Source organism: Neomonachus schauinslandi, chromosome 5 (genome assembly GCF_002201575.2).
Source record: "Neomonachus schauinslandi chromosome 5, ASM220157v2, whole genome shotgun sequence".
Classification (NCBI taxonomy): domain Eukaryota; kingdom Metazoa; phylum Chordata; class Mammalia; order Carnivora; family Phocidae; genus Neomonachus; species Neomonachus schauinslandi.
Window position 1 is genome coordinate 146464250 of NC_058407.1, and position 13659 is coordinate 146477908.

Below are 13659 nucleotides of genomic sequence, written 5' to 3' on the forward strand. Positions count from 1 at the left end.
TTAGTATAAACTTACGGCTTTTCTCACACACACACAACAGAGAACTACAGACGTAGGCATACACGCGGGTGTAAATATATACATGTCCTTGCTCTGCCCACTGAAAGGGCCTACAAGTCATGACACCCGATACCAAAGAGCATACTCAGCACCCCAGTCTTGGTTTCTAATTGCCTTTCTTCCATAAAAGAAACCAGGGCTTCCTGGAGAAGAGGCTGATTCCAGAGGTGGGGCAAGGGAAGCACAAAAGGAGATGGAAACAGCTTTTGTCACAATAAAGGACAGAGCACGTTCAAAGGACACAGGAGCCGACCCAAGACACTCCTAAAGGCGAAAGCTGGAGCTCTTTGAGCAACAAGATGAACAATGACCAGTGTTCCTGAAAAGGGTCAAGTTCACACAAGACATGGGAAGACTAAGGAGTTGTCGTCAGTTGGAAGAGACTAAGGAGAAAAAAGAACTAAACGTGATGTGGGATCCCATATTGGATCCTGGAACAGAAAAGAAACATTTCGTGAAGACACTGGCAAAATTTAAATAAGGCCTGTGGTTCAGTTAATGATACTGTACCAATGGTAATTTCTTAGTTTTGACCAAAGCACCGTCACAAATGGTTGGTTATATAACATCTTAACATTGGGGGAAGCGAGGTGAAGGAAGAAAACAGAGGAACTCCCAGTCCTATTTCTGCAACTTTTCTACAAGTATAAAATTAGCTCAAAATCTGGATTTTAAAAAATGGCATAACATGTAAGTTCAGATGCCAAAGCTGTCAGAAGAAAAAGCAGGACGTAAGAGAGGGTTAGAAGGCACCACTCTCCAGAAGAAGGCTGAATCTTGGTGGACAGCCACGGCTAAAAAGAGAAAAGAGGAGAAGGAAAAGCAGCCACTGAGGAAATACACTTGATAGTCAGCCAGTGTCACCAACATGACTTATCGGAGCAGAGGAATAAAAAGTGACAGGCTGGGCGCCTGGGTGGCTCAGATGGTTAAGTGTCTGCCTTCAGCTCAGGTCATGATCCCAGGGTCCTGGGATCGAGTCCCACATCAGGCTCCCTGCTCAGCGGGGAACCTGCTTCTCCTCTGCCTCTCTCTCTCTGTCTCTTATGAATAAATAAATAAAATCTTTAAAAAAAAAAAAAGTCACAGGCTGATCCAAAAGTTGAAAGGGCCTGTTCAAAAAACCTGTTCAACTGCATTAAGAAGGGACAGCCTGCCTGCACACAGCAGATTCAAACATGCCCAAACATATCACAATTTTAAAACTTCACTTTTCACATACAGAGATATCTATGAAATTCACACATCTATTTTAAGTTCCTGCATATAGCGGAAACCTTGCTAGAAGAGGCCACTTAAATTTGCACTGTCATGTGTACAAGGAGTACTTGAATTAGCAGAGGAAGTTTATAGTGTTAAGAAAGACACACAAAAAAATAACGCTTCTCACCTCCACATCCAGAACATTCTCTGTTAAGCAAGGGCTCCAAGGCTTTCTACAGTAGGAGTCTCTGTCATTTCTAAAATGAGTAATTTTGTCCTAAAGGTGGTGAAGCTTCAATATTTTAATTAAGGACTCTGAATTCGTTGAATTAAAAATAAATTTGGGGGGCGCCTGGGTCTCTCAGTCATTGAGCGTCTGCCTTCGGCTCAGGTCATGATCCCAGGGTCCTGGAATTGAGCCCCACATCCGGCTCCCTGCTCTGCGGGAAGCCTGCTTCTCCCTCTCCCACTCCCCTTGCTTGTGTTCCCTCTCTCTCTCTGTCAAATAAATAAATAAAAATCTTTAAAAAAAAAAAATAAATTTGAAATAACGCTTTCCCCTCCCCCACCAAAATAAGGTCCAACAATGACATACATGATCCTGTTCAATTTTTTTAAAAATCTCAATAAACTCTTCTTAGCCAGGTAACTGGCCAGTTTCAAGTCTCTATTAATCATTTAGGGGAAGGCGTCACAAAGACCACTTGCAAGATGTACCAAGACCAGGAAAGAACGTCGGGATAAAACCAGTAGTTAAAACCAGTTTCTGTAGCTGGTCAGTCAGGCAACTAAGGAGGTCGAGTTGACCACAGCATGAAGACTGGCTTATTGGCCGCTTGCTACAAAAGGTGCTGAGTCCCTGGCTCTGGGTCCCTCAGCTACAAGGCAGCCCACCACAAACACAGCCACCATCTATGCCTACGGCACCACATCACTGTTTGTGTGCTCTGAATAATAAATGACCTTGATTTGATCCATTAATCTTGTCTACTTTCAGGGGCGCCTGGGTGGCTCAGATGGTTAAGCGTCTGCCTTCGGCTCAGGTCATGATCCCAGAGTCCTGGGATCGAGCCCCACATCAGGCTACTGGTTCAGTGGGGAGTCGGCTTCTCCCTCTCCCTCTGCCTCTCCCCCTGCTCACGCTCTCTATCTCTATGTCTTAAATTAATAATTAAATCTTAAAAAAAAAAATCTTGTCTACTTTCAGTACTTAATACAGGTTTACCCCTTCCTATCTTTGAGGTTGGGGTTGTTCTCTGCCACTAACGGAAAGCTCCACCCCTGCTTCCCACACTCCCCTTAGGTATATAGCTTCTGTTGACCTTCCCGTGCCTTCCAAACACCACTGTCACCATTTACCTCGTGGCAACCACCAAAGACACATCCAGGATGGAAGAATCTGAAATTCCATCTGGCTTCTACTCAGATGCATCTGGCTCATCGCGATCTTTCTGGTTTACATCAAGACTTTTGTTTTGGGGCTTTTGCATAACATTTTAATATCAGACTATTTTATTTTGCTTAAAACCACTTGCCTTAAATTCAATTTTTAATATGAAAACTTCAGTTTAGTATTGGGGTAAAGCACATATACTGAGGGAAAATCTACTACCTCAAGGAGGCAAAATGTTAAAATTCTCAAACAGTCCAGAAAGAGTAACAAATAGTTTCCTTTATTAAGAAAGAAAACAGATTTTCAACAGTTTTAAAATTACTAATAGGGGCACCTGGGTGGCTGAGACGGTTGAGTGTCTAACTTTTGATTTCGGTTCAGGTCATGAGATCGAGCCCCGAGCAGGCTCTGCACTCAGCATGGGATCTGCTTAAGAGTCTCTCTCCCTGGGGCGCCGGGGCGGCTCAGGTGGTTGGGCATCAGCCTTCGGCTCAGGTCATGATTCCAGAGTCTTGGGATTGAGCCCCACTTCGGGCTCCCTGTTCATCGGGGAGCCTGCTTCTCCCTCTCCACCCCCACCCCCCTGCTCGTGCTCTCTCTCGCTATCTCTGTCTCAAATAAATAAAACCTTTTAAAAAAAAAATCTCTCTCCCTTTCCCCCTCCCCCTCCCCCACTCGCACACTTGTGCACACGCTCTCTTGAGCTCTCTCAAAAAAATAGTAATAATAATAATAATAATAAATTTGCCTGAAGCAAAGTTACACAACTCACACTCACCAACTAACAGATAACCAGGGACACGAATCTGAAATATTAACTCAGGGATGTGCTTGCAGGAGACTCAGTAGCTCAAGAAAAAATTGCTTTACCCTTGGACACTTGGATAATGAGGCCTATGTCCAGAATTGCACGGTCCTATACATTAGCCACTAGCAACGTATGGCTAATGTGCACTTTAAATGTGAGTGAGGGGCGCCTAGGTGGCTCAGTCGTTAAGCGTCTGCCCTCGGCTCAGGTCATGATCCCGGGGTCCTGGGATCGAGCCCCGCATCGGGCTCCCTGCTCGGCAGGCGAGTCTGCTTCTCCCTCTGCTCCTCCCCCTACTTGTTCTCCCCCAATAAATAAATAAATAAAATCTTAAAATAAATAAATGTGAGTGAGGGACCAGATTTTTAACTTTATTTCATTTTAACTGATTTAATTTTTTTTTTAAGATTTTATTTATTTGATAGACACAGCGAGAGAGGGAACACAAGCAGGGGGAGTGGGAGAGGGAGAAGCAGGCTTCCTGCTGAGCAGGGAGCCCGATGTTGGGGCTCGATCCCAGGACCCCGGGATCATGACCTGAGCCAAAGGCAGACGCTTAACGACTGAGCCACCCAGGCGCCCCTTAACTGATTTAATTTTAAATTAAATTGACCGACTCAACTCAGTCATTAGAAAACTTTTAAGTATGTTTAAAACAACTTGAGTATGTAAATCATTTTCCCACCGTAATTTTTATGTAATCTAAATATAAAGTACTTCCAATGAAATTTCAGCATCTGAATTAAAATGTGCTGTTAAATGTAAAGTATAAATAACTAGTGTAAAAGTATAAAAGACTAGGTTCAAAAATATGTATATATATAATATCTCAACAGCTTTTATACTGATTGTACGTTAAAATGGTAATAATTTGGATACAGTGGGTTAAATGTATTATTTTATATACATAAGTTATTTTTACCAACTTCTTCTTAACTTTTAATGTAGCCAACCAGAAAATTTTAAAATACCTATGTGGTTCATGTTATATTTCTATTGGACTATGCCAGGGTGGTAATTGTGAAAAAGCAAGATTCATGTAAACTCGGAAAGAAACTTAGGCTGATATGATAAACCCAATAGCAAGTCTTAATAATGGTCAATGATCTGGGAAGGACACCTAAGAGAATATTTCTTACATTTTTTTTCCCACAAGAACCTCTCCAACAGCAGAGAATTATTAATTTTATTTTTATTTTTATTTTTATTTTTTTTTTTTTTTTTTTTTTTTTTTTTTTTAAAGATTTTATTTATTTATTTGAGAGAGAGAGAATGAGAGACAGAGAGCACGAGAGGGAGGAAGGTCAGAGGGAGAAGCAGGCTCCCCGCCGAGCAGGGAGCCCGATGCGGGACTCGATCCCGGGACTCCAGGATCATGACCTGAGCCGAAGGCAGTCGCTTAACCAACTGAGCCACCCAGGCACCCTATTAATTTTATTTTTAAAAGTGTGACCTTATCTCTCCTTCAGAAAGGAAAAGGTGGATCTCTAGACCTTGCATAAACTGCTGAGCATCTGAAATTAATTCTCTCTCAGAGGCCTAGAGCTAACAGCACTTGGTGCACTGCAAAGTAAGGCACCCAAGGATATACTCAAGGAATGAAGAGAAATGCTGCAGCTGAGCAGTGAGGAAATTTTTATACCAGGACTGGCCATGTGCTATCCAGCAGACATCTGTGTGAGCTAATCTCTTAGGGATTGTGGAACAAAATGGAGTATCAGGTCACGTAAAATACTCGTGAGGAGAACGGCTAATAAATAAAGCATGATACTTCAAAACTAAATACCACTGGATTAAGTCATGTGGCTTTTCCCCAGCATGGCTAAGAAGTCGCTGACTCCCTGGGAAAATTTCTTTCCCTTCTTTACTCTGGGAAGTAGTGACATTTCCAAAAAGCAAACCTGCATCATGGTACCTTCCACCCTGGAAACAAGCCTCATTTTACTCTATACTCTGCCATTTTTATGAACTGCTTTCCCACTCTTCTTTCCAAGGTTTTAGACAAGGCAGGAAAAGGGAAACAATAGGAATACATAAAAAGGGTAACAACCCGCCCCCATGTTACTTAGCATTTATATAGTGATTTATAATTATTCAGTGGATGACTTCCCACATTTCCAATAATAAATACATCCATCCAAATGAAAAAAACCTTCAAAGAAATGTAATAGACTACAGAAATGTTTGCATCCAACATACGAACTACAACAATTACTTGCATTTTGTCACTAGAAATTTGACTCTGAACCTTGTGTATTTTCAAAATTCTTAATATAAAGCACAAAACAATTATCCAGAAAATTCTCTGGCATTTGGGCACCACAGAGACATGCACATTCTGGTGCCTGCCACAATACGGCTAAATGCTAAGTAAACACAGAACTCCTTCACTGGGACTTTTAATTTCTTGTGAGTTAGGGAGGAGAGAAATGCAGTTCCAAATATGTTGTTTTAGGGGAACACAAACTGCAGAGCTAAATATGCACTGTCACATATACTAACATGACAGTAAACACCCTCACACCATCCCTATTTCACCAAAGCACAATATTAAAATGATCAAGTACTTCTCTTACACGTATTTCTTTTTTTTTTTTTAAGATTTTATTTATTTATTTGACAGAGAGAGAGATAGCGAGAGCAGGAACACAAGCAGGGGGAGTGGGAGAGGGAGACGCAGGCTTCCCGCTGAGCAGGAAGCCCGATGTGGGGCTCGATCCCAGGACCCTGGGATCATGACCTGAGCCAAAGGCAGCTGCTTAACCGACTGAGCCACCCCAGGCGCCCCTCTCACACGTATTTCAATTAAATTCCTTTTTGTTTTAACACCTTCAGGGAAAGAAAGACTTCACAAAAGAAACCCATCCGCTTACAAATCCCTCCTCCATCCCCATTTAAGGCTGTTCTTACTAGGGTCTAGCACAAGGGTCACACGTTCTTTTTTTATTTTTTTCTTGCGAACAACCCTTTACAAATATGAAAGCAATTCTTATCTCCCAGGCCTACAAAAACAGGCCAAGGGCCAGTGCATTCTCAAGCTGAAGCGTCTTTTAGAGGCGATCAGGGCACAGCTCCCTCATCCTCCAGACAGGGAACATGAAGACTAGTTGGAAGGGGTCATGGGTCACACAGGACACCGGCTACTAAAATGACTTATTAAGAGACTTAGTCTGGGCCTATGGGAACTTCTTGTTAGGAAGATACTAATAAAGTTCAGGGGAAAATTAGAAAATAATGCTAGTTGCTAAGTGGGTGCACAGCCAACTCGTGAGCTCCAGGAAAGGACCAGTGGTATGGAAATCTCCATTTGATGCCCGTAACGTACTAGACATTATGCTAGCGAGGCAGTATTTATAAATACCCCAAGGACTTCAGCTAGGCCTTGAAAAATTAGGGTGGTGGATATTAACTAGGGAAAGGTATTCTAGTTAAAGCAGTATCATGGGCAAAGGCCAGGAGGCAGGAATCACCATCCTGTGCCCCCTGCCTCATCCCAGGAGTGTACAACAGTAAATGGGAGTAACATGGTCCTGGGTTCCTATCCCAGCTCATTTACTGGTATGCGACTGTATTCATTTGCTACCTCTACTGTCACAAATTACCACAAATTTAGTAGATTAAAAAGACTATTTACCTCACAGTTCTGGAGGTCAGAAGTCCACAATGGGCCTCAAGGGCTATAATCAAGGTGTCAATAGGGCATGATCCCTCTGGCTCTTGGGGAGAATCCATCTCCTTCCGGTCGCCAGCCTCCACAGGCTGCCTGCACTCCTTGGCTTGTGGCCCCTCCCACCTTCAAAGACAGCAAGGGCTGGACAAGTCCTTCTCAAATTGCGTCACTTTGACACTGTTCTTTGCCTCTCAATTCCAATTTTAAGGATCCTCCTGATGACACTGGGCCCACTCAGATAATCCAGGATAATCTCCTGTTCTCAAGGTCAGCTGATTAGCAACCCAATTCCACATGCAACCTCAATTCTCCCTTGCCATGTGACGTACCATGTTCATAGGTTCTGGTGATTAGAACAGGGGCATCTCTGGGGAGCCACCATTCTGCCCGCCACAGTGACCTCAGGTCAGTTAACAGTCTCCTCAGAGCCTGTTTCCTCACCAGAGACAGTCACAATGACATATTCACAGTTTCTACTTCAAAGAGTGAAGATTGCATCATCCAGATAAAGGGCTTGGCTAACGGAAGGGCTCAGCCTAGTAACAGCTTACCATACCCACCTTTACATAAAAAGTGGTCAAGTAGAGACCAGAACTGGGTTTGTCTGCACTGAGTTGTTTCACTGTAAGCTTGTGACTTTATTATAGAAGGTGATCCCTGAGAGTTTTTTAAGATTTAAATATTTTTGGTTCTTTGTCTGGAATCTTATCTTAGCTTCAAAAACATCAAAGAAGCAAACCAAAAACCTTGAAGAAATAGGATACACACACACTCCCTAAAAAGGACAATCTTCCAAAAGTAGAAAATATCACAAAACAGAAAGTGAAGATGGTCCTATTTTTAAAATACATATAGGTTCAAGGAATCTAAATATCTATAAATGACTAAATTTGGTTTGGAGCTTCCTGCATACCTTTTGCTTTCCCGAGCCCCTCTCTATCTTCCTTCTAGTTCCTTACACACTTACCTGAAGGCTGACACCTCATTCTCCCGGGAAACCTCCCCACCCCAGCACCACTTCCTCTGAGCTATCCGTGATCTGATGTGGATGTCCCGCCTCCATACTCCAACAACCTGTCACAAACCTGTCCCCAATCTCACATTGTAGGCAAGCCTGCCTGTCTGCCTCACTCTCTGGTGGTACTGTATGTTGGGAAACTAGTTTTTTTTTCATCTTTCTAGTTGGAGCACATAGATCCTCAAATATTTGTTGAATTAAAGTCATGTTTCTGAATATAACTTATGCGGGGAGGTCTGGCCTTAATTCTTACCTAGCGGCATTTGCAAGGCTTAAGAGATAAGCCACAAGGGGAAGAAAAGCATCTCCTGTGAAACATGAGGACATCCTTGCTAAAATGATAGCAACATCACAAAAAAAAGTCAGTTTTAGGCACAGGAACAAAAAGTATGGAATTTCTAACTTACGCTAATGTGTATTAATCAGTACCCAGAGGGCCTTAGAACTCAAGGAGACAGGAAAAGATTTCCCTCTACGAGTACAGTGACAATGAATGAGATTATCCAAGAATACCAAGCAATCCTAGAACCTATTTCATTCACAGAGAACTGTTAAACCCAATGCCTGATCCAAACTCTCAAGAGTTAGATCCAGGAACCCAAGGGAAAAAAAAAGCAATCTCAGAATCAACCTTGCCTAAGAAATCAGTCCCTTGTTGTCTCAATACCTTTAAGAATGTGTGTCACTTACAGAATAAGAAAATCCTCCTCTCTGGACTTCCGGATAATTACATAAAATTTCACAATCTAACAGAAAAGTGCTCCCAAAAAAGCTTTATTCATGAACAAGGATATGGAGAAGAGCGCTTTGTATGCATCCTGACTCAATTCTACCAGCAAAGCACAGCTCCACTGGACGCCACCTGGTGGAGTAGAGAGACCCTACACTGGAATTAGCAGTTCGTCCTCCAATAAATTCCTCTTTAAAAAATTCATTACAACAGTAGTTCCCAAAGGGTGTTCCTTAGAAAACTAAGGCCACAAGGTTCCCCAGTCAACTAAGTTTAGGAATTCCTAACGGTGGCAGAATAAAGTAGAAACGACATCCTTAGTTAATGGATTAGTGTATTTCAAGGTAACATTTAAGTACCATGTGAATTTCAGTTCAGTTCATTAGGATTCCAGTGTCAGGGGACAGAGATAAGCCAGTGGAAAGACAGAAAAAGAAGAATGCTTCAGGAAGGGGCCAACGCAGTCCTGTTGTGAGCGATGCCTACACCCTGGTCTAAGGAACCCAAAAGGCCAGGCACGAGGAGAAGTGGTGGTGGTGGGAAGGGATCCAAAGTGACTTAGTATCTCATTGCTTCAATCACTCTCACTTGAGCAATTTCAAGGTCAAGTGCCCTTTATTATAGTCATTCATTCAACCTTTTAACTACAACACTGAAATCAAGAAAAAGAACCACAGATTAAACTACACAAAAATACAGAACTGCTGGGTGCCTGGGTGGCTCAGTTGGTTAAGCAACTGCCTTCGGCTCAGGTCATGATCCTGGTGTCCCGGGATCGAGTCCCGCATCGACTCCCTGCTCAGTGGGGAGTCTGCTTCTCCCTTTGACCCTACCCCCTCTTGTGCACTCTCTCTCACTCTCTCTCTCTCAAATAAATAGATAAAATCTTAAAAAAAAAAAAAAAAGAAAAGAAAGAAAGAAAGAAAATACAGAACTGCTATATAAAAAACGGTGACAGTAACACAGCCAGGAAAATAACGGACAGAAATATGACAAAGCAGCACCGCCCCCACCACCTAACAGGCAGGGCTCCAACAACAGACAGATCAGCACCAAGACTGCAATCAAGGGGTGAAGGACCCAGATAACTGAGATGAAAGGAAACAGTTAAAACAACAAAAAGAGAAAGCAATCAGTATTAAGTGCTCAGGCGGAAAGCCAATTTTCCCTAATTCCCTTACAATAATGTGTACAAGTATCAATTGTTACAGAAACGGTCTTAAGGGAGGGAGCAAAGTACCACGGAAGCAGATCTTACAACTAAACTCACGCATTCTTGAGGTAGGCATGTACTCTCTCATAGCACACCCTCCACACCTAGACACGAGGCTTCACATCCGGTACGTTCTCAAAATACTTGTCCACTCATGCCAGCCAGCTACCTTAAGACAAATGTCAGAGAGCGTCCTGGCTATTTCTAAGACAATTAAAAAAAATAAAGGCAATGGAAAGATACGTGCATTCTGTAAACACTTGTGGCATGTTAAACCAGGACATCTGCTTTCTACCACAAAAGACTAAACACTTCTCTAGTTAAGCTCTCCATAACCAATTGTTAAGTGAGGCAAATGTGCCTTAGGCCTCAATTTGTTGTACACAATCTAAATACAACCTTGACCTATAATTTACATTTCAAACTGTAACATTAAAAAAAAAGTGTGCACACATTTCTCTTACTGAACAGCTACTATTAATAAGTAAAATACTGTCTGACTTCTGGGTATGAGAAAGAAAAGTGGAGGAAAAAACCAGATGCCCAAAGCAGGTTTTAGTGCACATATTATGGAAAGTCGTCATTCCAAACTTGTCTTTTTCTTCTAAAAATGGTTCATTAAACTTAAGTGAGAGCTTACCCACAAAAACGAAGTGAAAAATGATGAATTAGAATGAATCTCCGCTCTTGCAAAGTTCATATGCAAAAGGATTTTACCAGACCCCACTAGAGTCACAAGCTAGGGAAGAAATGTAGCCAAGGTAATCAAAGACTAGATTTATTCTGAGAAGAAACTGCCTGTGATCATTTGTCAATATTAGGGATTCGACCAAAGAGGTTTACTTTGTTCCTTCAAATAGTTTTTACCCATTTATCACCTTCCTCTGCTTAAAAAAAGAAAAGAAAAAAAAGGGGCTAAAAGATTACTGTATCTTGTACTTGGAAAGGTTCTTCCAAAAAAGAAGTAATATTTTGAAAACCTCTGAATGAAAAAGTAATTTAAGATGAATCATTAGCACACAACATAAGCTAACCAGATAATAAAACATCCTTCCACCATCTTGAAATGTCCTCTTCAACTCAAGAACTTGAATGCTACCATCAGGTCGATGAGTAAGTGATTGCAGATTGGCCTTTCACGTACAGTTTTCGCTTGAGATCTCTGAGGGGGCTTTCATTTTTTTTTCTTTTTTTAGATTTTATTTATTCATTTGAGGCAGAGAGACAGAGAGAGAGAGAGCATGAGCAGGGAGGGGAAGCAGAGGGAGAAGCAGACTCCACACTGAGCTGGGAGTCCAACACGGGGCTCAATGCCAGGACCTAGAGATCACGACCAGAGCTAAAGGCAGACGCTTAACCATCTGAGCCACTTGGCGCCCCAGGGCTTTCATTTTCTTTCTTTTTTTTTCTTTTTTTTTTTTAAAGATTTTATTTATTTGACAGAGAGAGACACAGCAAGAGAGGGAACATAAGCAGGGGGAATGGGAGAGGGAGAAGCAGGCTCCCCGCCGAGCAGGGAGCCCGATGCGGGGCTCGATCCCAGGACCCTGGGATCCTGACCTGAGCCGAAGGCAGACGCTTAATGACTGAGCCACCCAGGCGCCCCGGGGCTTTCATTTTCTAAAAACATTTTTGAGTACCGGCTTCTTAAGCTTTTTTATGTTGGCAGTATGCTGCTTTCAAAATTCAAACTTACACTAAGTCTTCTTAGTCACCTGAATCTGGGCAGCTCAGAGTCTTTCAAGTGGACAGACACATACTTATGTGACAGCCTGATTTCCTCTCTTAATGTCCCTAGTGAAAAACACGAATGCAGTAGTTCTCTATGCATACAACCCTAAGACAGTGTCTATCTTAAAATGGCCAGTCATATGACTGTTTGATGTATTACTAGTATACTATTCTAATCCTCCTCCCCTCAAAATATGGAAGCAATCTAATACCCAGTAACAGAAGGACAGTTACATATTTTTGGTTGATCTACTGGGGGAAAGATGACACAGCCATCAATCTGATCGCTCACTTGGCAAATAGTGACTGAACCCCTGCTATGTGCCAGATGCTGGAGGAAAAGCACTTACTGAAGACACACGGGCCCCACCCTCAGAAATTGCACAGTCTGAGGAAGAAGACAGACATTAAACAAATCTCATAACTTCATACATAAATACAAACTATGTTAAGTGCTACAAATGAGAAGCAATAGGATACCCAACTGAGATCAGGGGAAACTGTAGAAGTGGTATTTGACTGGACCCTGAAGGATGAATTGGGGTCTGACAAGTGGAGACCTGGGCCCTAGAGGCTGGGGAGAATGGACCCTAATGTGAGGAAGAAGGGGCAAGAGTGGGTACCAGCTGAGGGTCCACTGGTCTAGTCCAGGGGTGGGGGAATGGGCCTGGACCAGCACGGTAACAGAAGACAGACAAGTGAGCAGATGAAAGTGTATCAGAGAAGACAGACAAGTGAGCAGATGAAAGTGTATCCAACAGAAAACTGACAGGAGGTCATGACTGCTACAGAGGAGAACATGGAACAACATGAAAAGATGGGCAGGACACTTTAAAAAGTAGGGACCTCAAATAATATATGATTCAGCTGAGTATAAACAAATAAAACAAAATTATACATATATATATATATATATATATATGCATACTTATGCTGTAATGTGACATGACTTTTATACTTGTAAAAATACTCCCCAAAGGAAATGTATTCCCAAATTATGGTATATCCAACTGGTAATATAACCACTAAAATTCTGACCAAAACTTGTAACTATACACTCAGAAAGGTTATGGTATAAATTTTCAACTGCAAAATACATAATTGCAGACACAGTATGATCAAACCACAGTTTAAAAAGCTACACATCTTAGAGACTAGACTGTATTTGAAATAGCATAGTATTTTGTTTGCCAACAGAACACAAAACAGTGTATTTTATATAAATACAGAGAAAAGGAATCGGGAAATTTAAATATAGAATCATAAGGGTAACATATGTAAAAGAAGATCTCAATATACACACATTTGTTGCAAGTACCAATGTCTGGATAGGAATTATTTTTACCTTTCTTTAGTGAGTGCAGTGCTGAAGTGAAGAAGGTCAGATAACCAGGAGGCTGGGGTGAGCCACTGAACTCAAAGTAGCCGAGGACTCCAGGCTGCAGGAACAAGAGCAGAATGAGGTGACTGAGGGACCAGAGGCCACTGCGTCACAGGAATATTTTATATCTGGACATGCCATCATTATTTGGCAACTGCAATTTGTTGTGTTTCATTTTTTAAGAAGGCTAACCACATGAACAAAGTTGCGGAACAGGACTGAGCTTTCCCTCCATCTACACAACCAACAGGGTAAGGAATGGAGACGCAGAGCGTTCACAGGGGCATTCAGAGCTGAAACTTCCTTCCCTCTCCCTAAGTGGATCTCTCCACCCTCTGCTTACAGTTCTTAGGCACACGCTTAACGATCTGAGCCACCCAGGCGCCCTGCTTAGAGTTCTTCTAGGTCCCTGGCTAGAAACCTCACCATCAAGTTCAAATAACTCATGCCTT

General features: G+C 42.2%; 1 protein-coding gene across 6 annotated transcripts in view; it reads right to left on the reverse strand.

Moving 5' to 3' along the window:
- Positions 1 to 13659, reverse strand: part of TXNDC11 (thioredoxin domain containing 11) — a 60340-nt gene that overhangs the window by 22447 nt on the left and 24234 nt on the right. For 5 of the 6 annotated variants that reach the window (XM_044915614.1, XM_044915613.1, XM_021698331.2 and 2 more), the window contains one exon: positions 13172 to 13265. In XM_044915614.1, the coding sequence (XP_044771549.1) occupies positions 13172 to 13265 (94 nt within the window). Of the gene's footprint in view, positions 1 to 145; positions 204 to 3235; positions 3259 to 13171; positions 13266 to 13659 lie in introns of all 6 variants that reach the window. The other variant, XM_044915612.1, reaches the window with a different exon arrangement.